This window comes from Dermatophagoides farinae, chromosome 7, assembly GCF_024713945.1.
Source record: "Dermatophagoides farinae isolate YC_2012a chromosome 7, ASM2471394v1, whole genome shotgun sequence".
NCBI classification, from domain to species: domain Eukaryota; kingdom Metazoa; phylum Arthropoda; class Arachnida; order Sarcoptiformes; family Pyroglyphidae; genus Dermatophagoides; species Dermatophagoides farinae.
Genome location: NC_134683.1, coordinates 711,240 through 730,587, shown reverse-complemented (window position 1 = coordinate 730,587; position 19,348 = coordinate 711,240). Strand labels below are relative to the sequence as shown.

At 31.1% G+C, this 19,348-nt stretch overlaps 2 protein-coding genes across 4 annotated transcripts; both read left to right on the top strand.

Moving 5' to 3' along the window:
- The first annotated feature begins 420 nt into the window (after positions 1-420).
- On the top strand, positions 421-3,351 carry Cdc5 (cell division cycle protein 21). Its single transcript, XM_047059886.2, has one exon. It carries the CDS (start codon positions 527-529, stop codon positions 3,116-3,118), a length of 2,592 nt encoding a protein of 863 aa, XP_046915842.2. The 5' UTR covers positions 421-526; the 3' UTR covers positions 3,119-3,351.
- A 385-nt stretch (positions 3,352-3,736) lies between these two features.
- LOC124496372 (uncharacterized) lies at positions 3,737-18,191 on the top strand. Of its 3 annotated transcripts, XM_047059888.2 has the most exons (9): positions 3,737-3,941; positions 4,086-4,174; positions 4,257-4,678; positions 7,588-8,604; positions 11,786-11,852; positions 12,799-12,921; positions 12,981-13,024; positions 13,439-13,544; positions 17,535-18,191. In XM_047059888.2, the coding sequence occupies exons 3-9, from the start codon at positions 4,349-4,351 to the stop codon at positions 17,966-17,968; spliced, it is 2,121 nt and encodes a 706-aa protein (XP_046915844.2). In that variant the 5' UTR covers positions 3,737-3,941; positions 4,086-4,174; positions 4,257-4,348; the 3' UTR covers positions 17,969-18,191. The 3 variants fall into 3 exon arrangements, with proteins under 3 accessions (XP_046915844.2, XP_046915843.2, XP_046915845.2); XM_047059887.2 differs by lacking the exon at positions 4,086-4,174 and having other exon boundaries at positions 3,898-3,941; positions 4,285-4,678; XM_047059889.2 differs by lacking the exon at positions 4,086-4,174 and having other exon boundaries at positions 3,898-3,941; positions 4,285-4,678; positions 13,439-13,549.
- The last annotated feature ends 1,157 nt before the right edge of the window (positions 18,192-19,348 follow it).

Below are 19,348 nucleotides of genomic sequence, written 5' to 3'. Positions count from 1 at the left end.
TCAATTTGTACATTCACTTGAACCGTGATCGATTGGCCATTTATTTATTTTTTTTTCTCGTCTGGTTGCTTGTTTGTTTGTTTGTTATTTTATGCCGAATAATTCTGCCCCATTACATTTGGCCTTTTTCTCTCTCTTTCTCTCTGGAGAGGGTCATGTTCTTTTGTGATTTTTTTTTTTTTTTTTGAAAAAACATTTTTTCACTAATGTATGTGTTGTGTTTACCTTGGAAAATTTTTTTGTTTGACAACACGAATTGAGCGCGTGATTTTTTGTCAAAATTTTGAAATTTTTTTTGTTTAGTTATGCCATCTAGTGTATAGAATAAGTATCATTTTTGAATATCGATTATATCGATTCTATTCGTCCATTGTTTTTTTGTCACAACTCAAAAATGTGTTTATATGTACGTCTGTTTTTAATGTTGAATTTTTTGAAGCCGATATATCGTGTATGTTTGTCAACGAAAAATTAATTTGACAGTTTTGTTCTTGAATAAACGCAAAAACAAATCAACATCATCATTATGGGCCGAATTCTAATCAAAGGTGGTGTTTGGCGTAATACCGAAGATGAAATTCTCAAAGCAGCTGTGATGAAATATGGTAAAAATCAATGGTCACGAATAGCATCATTATTGCATCGAAAATCAGCCAAACAATGTAAAGCACGTTGGTATGAATGGCTAGATCCTAGTATTAAAAAAACCGAATGGTCCAGAGAAGAGGAAGAAAAATTGATCAATTTAGTACGATTAATGCCAACACAATGGCGTACAATTGCATCGATTGTTGGCCGTACAGCATCACAATGTCTTGAACATTATGAACAGCTATTGGATCAGGTACAGAATAAAGATAAAAGTACTGTCACCAGTTTGGATGATCCAAGGAAATTGAAACCAGGTGAAATTGATCCAAATCCAGAAACAAAACCGGCTCGTCCTGATCCAAAAGATATGGATGAAGATGAATTGGAAATGTTATCGGAAGCTCGTGCACGTTTGGCTAATACCCAGGGTAAAAAAGCTAAACGTAAAGCCAGAGAAAAACAACTGGAAGAAGCAAGACGTTTAGCACAATTACAGAAAAGACGTGAATTACGTATGGCCGGTATCAATCTGCAGATACGAAATTGGAAACATCGTCGTCATATTGATTATAATACGGAAATTCCATTCGAAAAATCTGTGCCGGCCGGTTTTCATGACACATCCGATGATTCATATGAACCAGCTGGTTTAGATTTCAAACGTTTACGACAACAACAATTGGAAGGTGAATTACCATCGGTTCGTGAAGAACGTGAACGTAAAAAAGATAAAGAAAAATTGAAAAAGAAAAAAGAAAACGGTGTACCAACATCATTGAATAATGTACAGAATGAATTTCAACGACCACGTAGTAAATTAGTTTTACCAGAACCAGCTATATCGGACCAAGAAATCGAACAAGTAGTTAAATTAGGACGTGCCAGTGAAATGGCTAAAGATGTTGCCGAAGAAACTGGTAATGTTGCATCGGAAACATTATTGGCTGATTATACGATCACATCATCAGCAGTGAATTCAATTCGTACACCGAAAACAGCTGCATTAAGTCGTGATAATATAATGGCTGAAACGAAAAATTTGCTTGCATTACAAAATGTTGATACCCCTTTGTTAGGTGGTCAAAATGTACCATTAATCGAAGTTGCCGGTGGACAAACACCGGGTGCCCGTACACCAGCTGGTCTAACTGTATCTGGTTTATCCACTGGTGGTGGTATGACACCAAATACAATGATTTCAACACCATATCGATCTACGCGTTCCATAATAACCGATGGATCGGATGCTACTAATAATAAAGCTATGGTTCCGGTACCTACACCTGGTACCAGTGGTGGTCATATTCAAGATGGTTTCACACCACTTTCAACACCTGTAAGAGATAAATTATCGATCAATCCAGAAGAAGCATTAGCAATGGAAGCACAACAAGATCCAAAACAATATACAAAAACTGTGAAAGAAAATCTTCGAAAAGCATTCTCTCAATTACCACAACCAAAAAATGAATATGAAATTGTTATGAATAATAATGATCAGATTGATCAACCAAATGATGATGATGATGAAAAAATGAATGATCAAGATGGTAATGATGATAAAATGATTGTTGATCAAAGTGAAGTGGATGCTGCAAGTCGTAAACGTGAACAAGATCGTATAAATAATGAACAGAAATGGACACAAGCTGTTCGACGTAATCTACCACGACCATGTGATGTTCGTGCATGGTTATCCATATTGCAGCAGCAACAACAGCAACAACAATCATCGACAAATCCATTATCACAGGCTGATGATCTTATCCGACAGGAAATGGTGAAAATTCTTCATTTTGATGCTTTGATGAATCCAACAGATGAACAGGCTTTATTTTCAGCGATCAAATCAAAAACGGTTAAATCTGATTCAAAAAATTATGAAACACAATTGGCCATGTATTTGGAACGAAATCCAATCGAACCAATTGAAGATGAATATCTATCACAAGCAAAACAAATGTTACAAGAAGAAATGTCCACATTAAAAGATGGAATGAAACATGATGATTTATCGGCCATTGATTCGGCCAAAGTTTGGGATGAATGTTATTCACAATTATTATATTTACCAGCACAGAATCGTTATACAAAAGCATCAATGGTATCGAAACGTGAACGTATTGAATCGATTGAATCACGTTTAGAACAGAATCGTCAACATATGACACGTGAAGCAAAAAAAGCTGGTAAAATTGAGAAAAAATTATCCATACTATTAGGTGGTTATCAACAACGTTCACATGAGATGGCCAAACAATTTCGTGAATGTTGGCAACATATTGAACAATCACATTTAGAATTATATTCATTCAATGCATTGAAAGTACGTGAAGATTGTGCTATTGAAAAACGTATTGGACAATTAAAACAGGATGTTAAACGACAAGAACAACGAGAGATGACGCTACAGGCACGTTATGCAGAATTATTAAAACAACGTGAAGAATTACAGGATCAAATTATGATGACCACCACCACCACCACCACCAGCAGCAGCAGTGATAAGACGACTTCAGCAGATTAAATCTTTGGATAAATCATCATTTCCATTGACATTTGATTCATTTTTCATTTCATTTATTTTTTTTTTAATATTTGTGATTTCTTTTTTTTTCCTTCATTTGAAAAAAATACAAGAGCATGAATTAAAAAAAAAAATTTTTTCAATAATCCACATACACATCTGGTAATAATAATAATAATTTGTGGCTGAATGATTTAAAATGTAAAAATAAAACTTACATATTAATTAACAACAATCTGAGTCAGTTTTTTTTCGATTTTTTGATTTTGTTTGATTTGTTTATGTTGGCCGTGTGTATAAACTATTGCCTGAAAAAGGATTTGGATGGATTTTTCTTAGTTTGTGTGTGTGGGGGGGGGGCAAGCACACCGGCCAAAAATCATGTGGCCTAATTTCATAATGATTCACCAGAAATAAATTTTTTTTTTTTTTTGATTGTGAGTTGAATCACAAATTGATAATATAAACAATTCATCGAAATGACGTTGATGATGATGATTGAAATAAGCAGTAAAAATAGATGATGACGATGATGATGGTTTTTAATAACAATATATATTCATAGTTCGAAAAAAAACCAAACACCGATGTCAGATTGAATTTCGGTTTCTCATGATCATGATGATGATTTGAAAATTCTTTTGCATCAAACTCTGATCGATTGATCATCATCGTGGTAATCGACAATCGTTTCGATCATTATTGATGATGATGATGATGATGATTGTTTTTTTTACTGAAAATCGGTAACAATCGAATTCGAATACTGAAACGAACGATACGATTCGTCCATCACAACTGAATGTCCACAATTATTAATGAGGTAAATTTTTTCTTTGTTTTGATTGATGTTTCTAATTTTTTGTTTTGTTTTTCAAAAAAAAAATCCGGTCACAAATATGATACGGCATCACGAACATTTGGATCATCATCATTTTTGGACGAATCAAATTTCATCAACAAAAAGCAAAAAAAAAAATTCTTGATCTTATCATCATCATTTCATTATTATTTTATTGATGTAATTTGATTCGATTCCTGTAAATTTTTTTACTCGTAAGTTTCATATTTCCAACTATATGTAACATATGTGTGTGTGTGTGTGATTACAATAATCTTTTATCATCATCAACAACAGTATGTATATCTGTATGGTCTGATTACAGCTGCTTATTTGGTTTGCCGGTAATTCTGTGTCAAACAAAACAGAAACAAAAGTGGAACATAAAAATGAAAATCGATAGTGATAATGTAAATGAATTTATAGCCGAATTGGCACCGATGAAAGAATTGAAATTTTGGCATGATTTTATCGCTAATCTATTGTGTGGGCAAAAAACATCATCATCCACTAAAGGTTATGATGACATCGAATTCCAGTTAAATCCACCGCCATTGGTATTGAATAAAAAAGCACCGGATAAACAAAAAGCTGTACGAATATTGTCACCAATACCACCACCACCACCACCACCAGCAACATCAGTTGCATCGAATCAAAAGATCACGATTCAAAAACCAACGATTCCACCGAAACCTAAATGTATTCAAACACATCAAGTAAGTTTGCATGCACATCGATATTTATAAATATAAGGGGCGTGTGTGAATATGATAACGCGTGTTTAATCATCATCATCATCATGATAATCGTGATCATCATCATCATCATCATTGTTTTTTTTTTTTTGACAAATTGCATACGATTAATGAATGAATGAAAAATGATTGTTAACCACGAAAAAAAAAAATAGAGTAGATAGAGTAGAATCTAATTCTCGAAATTTTCGATTATTGTGTTAAAATATTCAAAACCATCGTTGGCAATCGAAACAGATTGTTTTCTATTTTCCATTCTGGATTAGATTTTAGATTTTATTTTCGCTGTTTTAGATGATTGACGATAATTGAATTGGATGATCAAAAAAAAAAAAAAATGCAACCACCTTTTTTTCAATCCCAATATATACATCAATCAATTAATTTTCCAGAGATTCTGGTGTGTGTGTGTTTGTTGGTCGGTGAAAAAAAAAATTGTAACAGAAAAAAAACATCACATCAAATCCATGCAATAATCACATTATTATCGCAAACAACATTCAATTTTTTTTTTTGTTACAAAATAATAATACTGAAACATAGAATCTAACCATAGGTCTGGTCGGTAAATAATCGAATTTTCATGGCTAATGATGATGATGTGATTCATGTTGCTAATGTTTATTTCTCTCTCTCTCTCAGTGTGTGTCTGTGTGCATTACATCCAATTGGATTTTGAATGAAAATTAGATTGTCTCATGTGAATGATGTCATGGCTAACGATGACTACGATCATCGAGAATCCAGAATAGCCCTGGTATCTCATCTCATCTCATAGTTTTTATTCGTTTTGAATCCAATCTCAATTTGCCAATTTTTTTGTTGTTGTTGTTGTTGTTGCTGAGCTTCACTTTTAAATTGTATTATTATTATTATTTCTAGAAACGATCACACACACTTGCACATTGTATGAAAAGTGAATGATTTCTCTATCGATTTAGTTAGTGTTTGTGTATGTGTGTGTGTGTGTGTGTGCCATATTCCATCAGAATGGAACAACTTAATTGTTTTGCAATTTGACGCGCCCGTTTTTGCGTGCATTATTTTATTGAGTGTATGTGTGTGTGGTGTGTCAATGAATTTGATATGCTTGTCTTGTTTGTGTGTGTGTATGTATGATATTGGCATTAGAACGCGTGTGAATTTTATTTTTCTGAATGATGATGATGATGATGATTTTCAAAAAATTGATTCGTTATGGAATCATTATTTTTTCCATGAATTTTCAATGAAAAAAATTTTTCCGGTAAATATCGAGTTATTTTTTTTTGTTTTTTTTTCCAGAAAAATTTCCAAATAACCAAAAAAAAAAAAATTGTACACCTGCCTTAAGATGCATCGAATTGGAATTGATTGCATTGAATTTTTTTGTGTGTTGTAAATTAAATCCATCTGGTTAGAACATTCTATTTGGGCCACAAAAAAATATGTTTCAAATACAGAACATACACACACACGTGTTATTTCTAATGCAAATGTCTTGTCACCAGAAAAAAACAAGCCAAACAATGATTTTGATTGTATTTGTGTGTGTGTGTGTGTGGACAATCCAATCCAATCCAATCCAATCCAATTTTAATTTTATTTACGAATGCAAATTTTCACTTTCATGGATAATGTTTTTTTTTTTGTTTGTTTGTTTGTCTTTTTTGTATTATGTCAATGAACCATAATTTACATTTCTCTCTAGAAATCAATGTTATCATCATCATCATCATCATCATGGTTGTTAATGACCGCTGATGATTCAAAAATAGATACGGATTTTCTAGAGAAACAAAAAAAAACGGAAAAAATTTTTATCCTGAAAATCTCTCTGTGTCTGTATGTGTGTGTGTACTGAAATTCAAGGTTTTCAAGAAAAAAGATAATCGATTGTTGTTGTTGTTGTTGTTGTTGCTATCTCGGGCACATTCACAGAGAAAATGATCTAGTTCATCATCCTGATATTCTGTATGTGTGTGTAATGTGTGTGTTTTGAATTGAAAGTCAGAGATGAAATTTATCTATTCTTGTTTTGAGATTTGATGAAAAAAAAAACAAAAATTCTGTCGATTGTCGATTTTGCTGTTTTTTTGTTTCTGTTTATTTTTGGCATTCAAAATACATATATACAATGATTGTAGTTATTTTTTTCCATTCATTCGTATGAATTTTTTTTCGTTCTTGGCAATCGTCAACTGATGATCATGGGTTGATGGTAAACACAACTACAGAATATTGAAATGAAAAGAATTTTTTTTTTTTGCTTTTCGATTGTCGATTTGAAAATAGAATTTTTTTCCATCTCATCATCAGCATGTTCAAAAAAAAAACAAATGTATGTGTGTGCATAGATTCTTACTAAAGTAATCAAATGTGTGTGTGTGGAATAATAAAGCTTTATGCTTAGAGAATAGTGTATAATAACAGCTGTGCATATTCTGTGTGCATATTGTTGATTAGCAAACAACAGAATTTTCTTTTTTTTCTCTGTTTGCCTCTTATATTGTTATTGTTTATCATTACAGATTCTTTTGTTCTTTATTATCATTACATTACATTTATTTCCTGATTGATATACAATTCCATTATATTACAAGGTGCCAATTCTTTATTTTTTTATTATTATTCTCTTTTCATCATTACTTGAAGACAGCATTCTTTTTTTTCACCAGAATAATCATTTAGAATTTGATCTAATTTTTTTTTTTGATTCTCAATGATGCTGTCTTGTTTGTGTGTTTGTGTAATCAATTCAATGATGATGATGATGATGAGGTTCATATGATCGATTAGGTAGTAAAGATTCTGGTTTTTTTTCTTATTTATTTTTAGTCTTATTGATTCTTGTTTTTTTTTTGGTTTCTGTTTTTCGTTATTTTTTACAGCCATCAAACACTAATGCTTCTATATCTAATAAAACGATTATATATCATTATTTACCACCACCACGTGTACGGATAAAATTTGGACGTAAAATAACTACAACACGAACTTGGATTCCACCGCCGCCACCACCACCATCATCATCTCATAGAGTTGAAATTGAACAACAGCAGCAAGAAGAAAAACCGCCATTAACCAGGCAATTCAATCGACAATTATCCGAAATTTTTTCATTACAAAAGCCATTATATTCAACAATATTTATACCGAAAACGCGAAATAAAATTTCATCCACGACAACTACAACGACGACGACGACAACAAATCAAAGAAATAAATCTGACATATTCGTTGTGAATGCAAATAATCAATATCATCAACGATTTCTTAATCAATCGTCATATTTTTTACCCATACAAAATTCAATCACTTGTAATCCGCATCATCATTGGTGGTTATATGATCAAAATTATTATTCATCAACAATAATGGGTGGAGAAGATGATACATTAACACCGGCTACAGCGACAACAGCAACGGTTACACCAACCAATGATCCTGATGATGAAAAAACATTGAATATAAAAGATGAAATTGGTAATAGCAATGTATCACAAGCTATCATGAATGGGAAACAAATTGCTGGTGATGATGATGATGATGATAAATCGCATTGTGGCGATGATGGTTGCAATGCTGATGTGGATAAATCTGATTTAAAATCCAAATCAAAAGAATCATCATTTGAAGACGCCACAAAAGTTGAAATTGAATCACAAAAACAAAAATCATCTGAATCTATGAATAATATTCCTTCAAAATTACAATTTGAATCCAAATCATTATCACCAATGACAGCTGATAAACCACCATTACAACGTAGTCTTTCAGAACCAGTTGCTGAACAATCTACAACCGATACCATTAATGGTCATATGTTACAAAAATCACCAAGTAGACCATTGTTTACATCATCATCATTTTATGATCCTGAACAGCATCCAACATTGGAAGAACAGGTCAGTTTAATTTGATTTTTTTTCACGATTTTTTTTTTGATGTGAAAATTTTTTCAAAACAAACGAATGATGTGTGATGATGATCATCAAGAGAAACAAGAAAATTTCGATCAAATCATTCTACCGGAACGTAATCGAGTCGACTCGGTTATTGTTCGATTTTTTTCTTTTATTTTGATTAGAAAAATCATTGAAAGTTTGATTGTTTCGAATTGGTTTGCATAACCATTTCTTTCTAGATTCGATTGTCTTTTTTTATATATTCTTTCACCATCATTATTGATAGACAAAGGAATAGGAAAGAACAAAAAAAACTTTCGATTTTTTTCAATACACACACACACACACACACATAATGCACACATTTAGAGTATTGGATGATGGCCAATCTGTGTATCTTTTCAAATTATTCTTGTGTGTGTGTGAATAAGAAACACAGACATCATCATATGATTCTAGTGTGTGTGTTTTTTTTTGGCATTTGTGGTTGTGTCACCACCACCATCAACAACAACTGTCTGTCTGGGTTGTCGAATTTTTTATGAATTCAACTCTTTACATCTCTTTTGATTCCAAAACATCATGAAGTGATGTGTTATTCTACAAGAATCATTCTTGATGTTTTTTTTATAATTAAGCTGTAAATGTAGAATTTTGAATTCATGCTAATGTAAGCAAGAATCTTGAACTTTTTTCTGTCGTTGTTGTTGAAAATGGCCTTTTGTTGTTTTCTAGTTCATGTTTCACCTCTCCACAAATTTTTCAATGTTGGTGCATTTGATCTAGATCAAGATTTTCTTTTTTTTAAATGCCGATGATAATAACAATTAATTCAATTCTTAAAGACTTTTTTAGGGCTTTGTTCAGATTTTTTTTTTAATTTTTATTTTTTGGTTCATTAAATTTAAATGACAAGTTGTTGTTTTTCATTGTCATCATATATGGATCTTTGAAGATTCCATCAAATCATTTAAATTCAAAGATTTCATTTGCCTTTTGAATAACGAAAAAAAAAATTGATGACTGGGCGTTGGAATATTGTTGTTGTTTTTTTTTTTTTTTTTGGTTGAAAATTTTTACAACAAAAAAAATTTGGTGTGTCATTCTTTTTTCTCTGTTAGAAAATGTTTCGTTTTTTGTGTGTGTGTGTGTGTTTATGTGTTGAAATTCAATTTGAATTGAATTTTTCTTTCATTCTTTTGTATTCAGTTTGTTTTTTTCAATTTTTCAATTTTTTTTTCGTTGTTGTTGTTGTTGTTACATTATTGAATTGACAATTATTAAATTCACACACACACTGGCTGTGTATATGTCAATGTCATCTTGTTTTTTTTTTTCGTTGTAATTTTGGGTGCTGATAGAAATTCAATTTGTTTTCATTGTTTTGCTCTGTTTTGTTCATTCTTCATTTTTTTTCTATTCGTTCACCTGTTCCACAACCAATATACACACCCAAAAAAAATATTCATCAACCAACCAAGCAAATAAATGACAATCAAGTTGTATTCTTATTTTCATTTTTTTTTGCTTTGTTATTCGATTAGAAATGATTGGGAGAAAAAAAAACCACAGCATTTAATTGTTGTGGTTCTGTAACAGATGATCAAATGTTTTGACGAGAAAAAAAAATTTCAAAATTTCGTCATCATCAGAAAAAAAAATTAGAATAGGAAGTATATGTGTGTGTGTGTGTATGTATGTCTGTTGTTGGTTGATGACAATTTTTTTATAATAACCGGAAATAAAAAAAAACCAACTCTATTCTGAAAAATAATTTGTGTGTGGACATAACCCATCATCATCATGATGATTATTCAAGATCATGTGTATGTCAAATGATGAAAATCCTAAAATTCATATCTATAGATAAAAGTATGGATGATGTCTGAATATATTGAGCTTCAATATTGTGTATTACATCCCATTTTTTTTAATAGATAAAATTTGGATGATATGGTTGGTTGATTGTGTACAGGTACACAGCCAGGTTGACAGAATTTTTTCACATTTGCCCATATACTCTTATCCATTAGCCATATATATAATAATAATCAACCTTACAGCAGCAGGTTGATGTCACCATGATGATGATGATGATAATCAGGTTCACTGCCTTGTCCAAAATGGATGGATATGGTTCGATGGATCCGAATCGTATTATAAATGAAATAAATTTTTTTTTTACTGGTTTGAAAGAATAGTCCATGATGATGATGATGATCTCGTTTGTTTGATGCTCCCATCACACAACAGTATACCATGTTGATGATGATCATCCACTATATGATAATGATAATAATGATTGGCGTCATGCATTGATGGCCATTGTGACAATTGAAGCGCGATTCCTTCTTCTACTTTTTTTTTCTTTTGCTATGTTTTGATTTTTTGTTTTGTTTTTCCGAATTCGTAATTCCACACATTGCCTGGTTTTTCTGGTTCGTTTTTTTTTCTTTCGCCGTCGGTAGTTCTCATTCTATGATGATGATGGTGATCATCATCATTTCGGATGTTGTGTAATTTTTTTTTATTTTATTTTATTTTGAATTGTTATTCTTTTTTTTGGAATTTTTTTTTTAAATTCAACCTGATCTTGTTGTTCGGCTTTGCTTTTATTATCGTCATCATCATCATCGTACATTCACACACACAAAAAACACACACATATTGTATTTTTCAAGGTAGATTTTTGCTGTTGTTGTCCAAATTTCTTCTATTGTCTCCATTTCACAATTTCATTCGATTCGATTCCCATTACACATTCATATTGACTTTTTTTTTACTAGTCTGGTTTTTTTGTTTTGTTTTGTTTTGTTTAGGGTATATTTGTGATGTTATATAATAACAATACATTTGTAAATAATGTGGTGGTGGTGGTGGAACAATATGGATTCAATTCGATTTGTTGTTATTATTGTATAATAACAATACAATTGATGATGTGGGTGGAAAAAGGAGGGGCGCAAAAAAAAAATTCTTGAACATTTTTTTTTTGAATGAATGAATGAAACAGGTGACCACAATAATGATAATATAATGTATTTCGTTTGTTTGTTTGTTGTTGTTATCGTTGAAAAGGTTCACAAGTTCAGGTTCAATTGCTTTTTTGATGAATAATTTGTTTTTTTTTTTGTTATTTTTTTGATTAATTTTGAAATAATTTTCAATTTATTTTATATAGGTAAAATTATGTCGTGAAATTGCCAAACAATTAGTATCGGATAAATGTGATAATAGTAAAAATAAAGGTAAGAATTTCGGGATTCTTTCATCGCTAACGAATTTTTTTTTTCGGTGAAAATCAAACGGTTTGTGAATTTGTCATTACAACGGCCGCATCATCAGTGGTTGATTATCACTGATGGTGGTTGTGGTGGGTGTACCTGTTTTGGCCGTTTATTTCGTTTTTTTTATTTGCGAAAATGTACAAATTTCAGTTAATTTTTATTAGTAAACAAAAAAAAATTCGCGTGTCATCACACCTGCCTGCTTACTGGATCCCATTGCCTTAACTTAATCTTTTTGTGTGTTGAGATTTGCTGTTGCCGATGATGATGATGATGATGATGATGACGCACCTTTTTTCGGTTTCGGTTTTTTTTCATTTCACAACGGCTTTTTTTAAATTCATTCCAAATTTTACTTTCAAAAGCTGTCGATCGGTTTTTTTTCACTTCATTGATGGCACGTGCCATCACACACACTAACGCACATGAACGTGAAAGAAAAAAAAGAAAGCGAATCGACGAAGCATTCAACCGTACGTGCCATCACACATGTATGACCCTCGAGCCATTTTTTTTTGAGGGGGGGGGGTTTTCTGGATAAGCCGAATGACTGAATCATCATCATCATCATCAGATCAACAGCTCTCTCTCTCACTTTTTTTCAGGATTACTCTTGCGTTTAGCATCTGTTGTTGTCATCAATCGATTTTTTCGTTTGATGATTATAATGACCTTTGTTGCTAGTGTTGGATAAAGGTCGTTATCATTATTATGTAACGGTCAACAATGGTGATTTTTTTTTATTTTTGTTAATTTTATGACCAAAATTTTACATAACAAAAAAAAACACGCTTTTTGTTTCTTAATAACCGCAACAAATGATAATGATGATGATGAGATAAGATTCTTTTTTTTTGATGCGTTTCTTTTTTTTTCTATTTTGAATTTTTTTTTTATGTTTTCAAAGGTCGAAAAATGTTTGAAAAACGTGTAGAAAAATCAACACAATGGATAACAGAGAATGAAGATTCATTTCAAAATTATCAACCAAATGAAGATCATGATTATCATGAAAGGACAATAACTGATGGTTTGATTTTGACTAAAAAAAAAAGTTTTTGAAATTTTAAAAATTCAAATTAATTTCAGGTCCACCAAATCTACGTCTTCTATTGGATCCAAGACATGTGGATGTAAGTTTTTTTTTCTAATCACTTAAAATTGTCAGGAAATGAATATGAAAATCATTCAATCAACCAATCAGTCAATCAATCAACATTGAAATTTTTTTTTTTTTAAATATCCAATCCATGATCTTGATTAATGATTTTTTGTTTTTTCTTTTCTTTTGTTTTTCTCTTCCTATTTCTTCAAATGGAAACAAAAAAACCCGTTTCACCTTGAATTTGGACGACTATATATAAATATAAATATTTAATTACTATGAAAATTGGCCAATGACACATATTGATATTGAATTTGAATTTAAATTCTGATGATAATCAATTTTTTTTTTGCTGCTCACAACAACAACAACAATCCTTGATATTTACTTTGGCAAACAACAAACAAACAAACTGAATTATTGATGACAAATAATAAAAAAGGACATCAACACCGTACAAGGCGTAAACGAGCACATAATCATTACACAGGAAGCAAAAACACGTGACACGTGTAAAAATATTGTCAATGATTTGACATCGCCTGAAGGTAATGTAATGAAAATTTTTTTCATTTTTTTTTATATTTTCAATCGGATTTTTTCATTATTTTCTATACCGAATGAAAAAAAAATGTTTTAAATGTTAATCATTTAAAACAACAACAACAACAACAACAACAACTGATATTAACTTTCTTCAATGATAAAAATCTGGCCATCAATCTTTTTTCCATTTTTGTTTTTTGTTGGCCAAATTATCCTCCTCTTGACCATCATCATCATCATCATCATTGAATGATAATTTGCATTAACTATGATTTCCGGTTATATCCACTTATACACACACACACTCTATCCGATAATCGTATATAGCTGTATGGTGTTGTTGAATATAATTTTTTTTATGATTATTTCCGGCGTAAAAAAAAGATAATAATCTTTTAGGTTTTGTGTGTTTGTTTGTGTAGGGTGTTTTGTCATTTTCTTTATCATCATCATCATGATGATTATTATTATTACGACAATTTTCATTCACAGGATGAAATGAATGAATGATGATGATGGTGACAATTAATTAACTTTTTCTTTATTCATTTTTTTGTTGTATTTTTGAACGCGTGTTTTTTTCTGTGTTTGAAAGTGTGTGTGTGAAACCCTCCTCCTTCTTTTTCTTCTTTTTCCTTTTGATTAGATTAAGACTAGATAATGCATGCGTCTTATATATTTTAAAAACAAAAACTTTTTTTTTCTCCAGATGATGACAATTCATTCACCTGATGATTTTTTTTTGTTCAACTTTTGATTGAAACATTCGTAACGGAAATGAATGATATGAATATACCAATATACCGGCCGGTCAAATAAGTAGACTACATGTAGAATTACATGTCTTGATGATACTTTTTTTTTGTCAGACTAGGTGGTCAGGTGATAACCTTGTTGCCAAATTTTTTTTTTTTGTTCTTTTCGTTGTTCGATATACATAATATTGGCATACCACAATATTGTGTGTATGACCTGGTGTCATCAAAATCAAATCAAAGCAAAACAATGACAATAACAATAACAACAGAAGCGGTCAAAAAAAAGCGACAATCAAAAGTCGAGTCTTTCTTTTTTTTTGGCCATTTCGTTTGACGTTTGTTGTTGTTGTTGTTGTTGTTCAACCTATGTAATTTTGATCATTTTTTTCTGTGATTGAAACTTAACAACTTCCTTTCGGATGGCCAAAGTGAGATAGAGAGAGAGAGAGAGAGAACATCTCATCACACACACACTGTAACTACTTGTTATCTTTTTTTGGCCAAAATATCTATCTATCTACTCTTCATGTTTATGTCGCCATTTTTTTTTTACTATTTGTTTCACTGACCTAAAGATTCAATGAAACAGAAAAAAAAATTTGAAAAACTCTTTTTCTCATCATTGACAAAAATCTATTATCGATTTTTTTTTTGCACAGATTCTCACACCGATACAATCGATGATTAGATATTTTTTTTTCATTTCTGAAAATTTCAATTATCGAAAATCTTCACACACACACACACATACACAACAGGGTGTTAACTTGTTGATGATGATTACAGGCAGATTTTTTTTTTATATATATTGAAAATCTATAATCATTTTTTTTTCTTTTGATTATCGATTGAATGAATGAATGAATGAATGAATCGAATAGACACGTGAAAGAAAAAAAAATCGAATATAAATTACGACCTTGGCAATTATATTTGTGTTTGTTACCTGACCTTTTTCTTTCTTTCTCTTACTTTCCATGGTCTCATTTCTTTTTTTCATCATCATTGTTGTGTTCTAGGATGATGATGATGATGATGATGATGATATTACATCAATATGATTATTATTATTATTTACTACCAAAAAAAAATAAGGCCAAAGGTCATTTCGATGGATTGATGGTTGTTGTAGAAAAGAAAGATTTACAACAACAACAAAAATGATACAACATTTCATTCATAAGGTTGAAACAAACACTAGTAGCACTGTATATGTCCCATAATTTCCATTTGTGATGTTTGAGTGTGTCTTTTTCATTCATTTATTTTCATTTTCGTTCTATTTTTTTTTTTTTTTGGATTTGATTAATTTCTTTTTTTTTGGTTACCTGTGGCCTGTATGTTTATTATTATTATGACACTTCCTTTTGTTTCTCTTCTCTTGGTTATCATACCGTTGATATCTTTGTTTGTTGTATTGTCTGTCTGTATCTACCTATCTATCCAACTTTCTATCTAGTCCTTGGTACCAAAAAAAAATAAAATAAACTGTGGTTAGTCTATGTCTAGTGTCTATCAACCTTTGACCTTTTTTCGGCTTTTTGCCCCTCTTCTTTTTTTTATCATCTGTTGTTATTTTTTTTTTTTTTTGAATAATTATCAATTGTCGAATACAAGACACATACAGGTTGACAATAATATACCTCATATGGCGACAATAACAACAACAACAAAAATATCCGGTTTTCTGTCACTATGTCATTTTGTGTTTATATGTGTGTGTGTGTGTAGGTGACAATGATGAACTACTGGTGAAAAAAAAATTGTCAAAGACAAAGAAAATGGACATCAATGTTATTTTTTCCTGTTCTTTACTATTTGTTGATGTTCATTTCCTCTTTTTTAAAACGAACATCATCATCATCATCATCATTTTTTTTGGTCTTTTGATTGAGGCCCCTGCTGTTGCTGTTGCCCGTGTTAGTTACTTTGTTCATTTTTAGCCTATTGAATGATGGGCTAATAATTGAGTTGTTGTCTTTTATCAAAAGTTTTTTCTTAACATTTTTTTGACTTTTTGAAAATTTGATTTTTTTTCTCATTTGTACATGTTTCCGATTTATCCATCCGTTTTGTTGTTGTTGTTGTTGTTTTGATTTCTGTTATTATCATGAATTTTTTTTCTTTTCTTTCACTGTCCAGAACTCTTTATTTTAATCACACAAATGTATTTAAAGGGTCATTTAATTTTTTTTTGGGAATGGACCTGTGTGTGTGTGTGTGTGTGTGTGTGTGAGGCCATTTCCGTTGTGAAGATGAGTGTTGAGAAAGTCAAAGTTTATTTCTATCTTGATGTATTAGATGGTTTAGTGAACAACAAATAAATCCACACACAAGGCCAAATTGTTGTTGTTGTTGCTGCTGCTGCTGCTGTCGCCACTTTATCCTTGATGATTATCACCATTATCATCATCATCATCATTAAATTGAATGTTTTTTTTTTTGGTGAGAAATGATTATTATTTTCTTTGCTATTTGTTTTTTTTTTTCATTTTAATTATCAATTCTTGTTCATCAACACAAAAAACAAACGTTATTAGAAGGAAAAGTTGTCATTTGACAATTGACGTAAATAATAACCCGTTCATTTTTTTTATTATTATTCTGGTTGATATTTATAGAATAAATCTTGACAAGAAATGAAAAAAAAAATCGACATGACATCGATGATGACCTTGTTGAATTGTCCAATCAACCACCATTGTGTAAAAACACAGACGAAATTCTTGTCATTTTTCTCAATACACAAATACATAAATCAAATGACGAATGACAGAATATTCTGCGATTTATAAATAAAAAAAAATCAGAATATTTGTGGAAAAATGCGTCGTCATACATAATGACAATAATTTTTTTTTTTACCAGTCATTAAAGTGTTAACAACGAAGAAGTGAAGATTTACACGAAAAAGATTTGTTTTTCAATCTGTAAAGCAGTAGTACGGTTCATTAGATTCATTCGTTTCGTTTCGTTTCGTTTCATTTGAATTGTTTTCACGGTTATTCACTGACCAAAAAAAAAAATTTTTGTTTTTCATTTTCACTTTGCTATCAGTAGCAGCAAATACAAGTGAGTTGTTGTTGTTGTTGTTGTTGTTGTCGTGTTCGTGTTGACACATTCAAATTCACTTTCAATAAAAACACCTAGAAAAAATCGATAGTTTTATTTTTTATTTTATTTTCTTTTTTGTTTTGTTTTGTTTTTTATTTATTTTGTCTTTTTCCAATTCAGTGAATCCAACACGTGGTAAAGCATTGTTTACAAAACGTCAACAAAAATCTGAACAATGGATTGTCGACAATAATAATGTTGCCGATGCTGTAATTGATGCTGCACGTGATAAATTATTTCGTAATGTTAAACAACAATCATTGTATGGCTTTGGTGGTGGTATTCAACAACCACAACAACAACAACAACGATCATCACCACAACAATATTGGACATCAACATGGCAACAACAACAACAACAATGGTCAACACAATCATCACCGATACCGACGATGCAACAGCATCAACATTCATGTTATTCACGATTACAAATACCTGGTCCGGTATTTTCACCATTAACACTTTCACCAATATCATCACGTCCATCAAGTTCAATGTCATTACGATTTCGTGATTTTAATGCACGTGCTAAACCATTTTGTCGTGCATATTGATAATCATAATCTAACCTGATCAATTTTTATTGTATATGTGGATGGCACATTTTATCGTTTTTTTTCACTTACTGACTTAATGAATTTGAATGACCCATTTAACAACCACCACCACCACCACCACCCTTTCTTCATTATCATTGTGTTTGAGATTGAATCATTTTTCAGTTTGTTTTGTTTTATTTTGAAAAAAAATTAATAAAAAAAAAATACAAACAACAAACATCTCATTTGATCATTAATTCATTTTTTTATCGATTTTAATTTTAAAATTCGGTTAATTTAGGCAAAAAAAATGTTCGTTATCATCTCCATCATCATCAACAACAACAACAGTAACAGTAATCGACCTTTCACATCTGTTGTTGCCAAAAAAAAAAATTCAAACGATGATGATGATGATGATGATGATAATAATGATGGAACCAAAATAATATGTGAACCCTCTGCACGCGAGGTCATCATCTCCATTTTTGGTTGATCGGTCGGTTTGTTTGGTTCCAGAAAAACAAAACAACAAAAAAAAACGTTACCATATAACAATTTCAAAATGGCAAATTGAATGTCCCAATGAAAAACTAGGGTCCATCATCGTCGTCGTCGTTGTGGATTTCATTGCCAGGTAATTACTATCTATCCTACATACGTAGTACGAATTGATCACAGGTGGAAAGCGTAAACGAATCTTGCAACGGACTTTTTCCCTCTCTCTCTTTTGCTTGACTGTTGTTCGTTGTGGTAATACAACAGTTGAACTTGTGAAAAAAAAACTTACAAAAAGCAATTTTGTGTGTGTTATTCCGTTTTTTATTTTTCGTTTAATTATCGTTGCCCGTTTCGTTCCAAAATGATGAAACATGACACAGACACACGTAAAAACTTTATTGATAGGGTTTATTGACACCAATGGCCGATTCAAAAATAGCAGCACAGCCACATCCACCCACGAAAATCGGCTATTTTAACAATTTACGAAAAATAATCATTCATTTCCGAACAAAAAAACTAACAATGATAATTATAGCCACTACTACTATCTAGTCATGTTTATATCATATATACCACTTCTACTACTATTTATTATTATTATTATTATCAATGAGCAAAAAATGGTAATGATCAATCATCTGTTATCAAAGCCGATTCTTATGTTTTTATCATCACCACAAACATTGGAGTCAGGTAAGTAATGAAAAAAAAAAAAACAGAAATAGAAACAAGGACAGCCCATTTGCTAGCCAAATCATAATATACCTGCCTATACGAGGGCGTTAAAAAAAACTTCCAATACACACACACACATCTGTTGCACACATCCAACAACCTAATGGTAATAATGGCCAGGTAAAATTCATCGTCATCATCAGAAGAAGAAGAATG

What these genes read in the sequence shown, in the direction of transcription:
- Cdc5 (XM_047059886.2), top strand. Translation starts at nt 527, where the DNA reads ATGGGCCGAATTCTAATCAAAGGTGGTGTTTGGCGTAATACCGAAGAT.
- LOC124496372 (XM_047059887.2), top strand. An exon ending in ATCCAACATTGGAAGAACAG is followed by an intron (nt 8,605 to 11,785) that starts GTCAGTTTAATT and finishes TATTTTATATAG; the next exon opens with GTAAAATTATGTCGTGAAAT. An exon ending in TGATAATAGTAAAAATAAAG is followed by an intron (nt 11,853 to 12,798) that starts GTAAGAATTTCG and finishes ATGTTTTCAAAG; the next exon opens with GTCGAAAAATGTTTGAAAAA.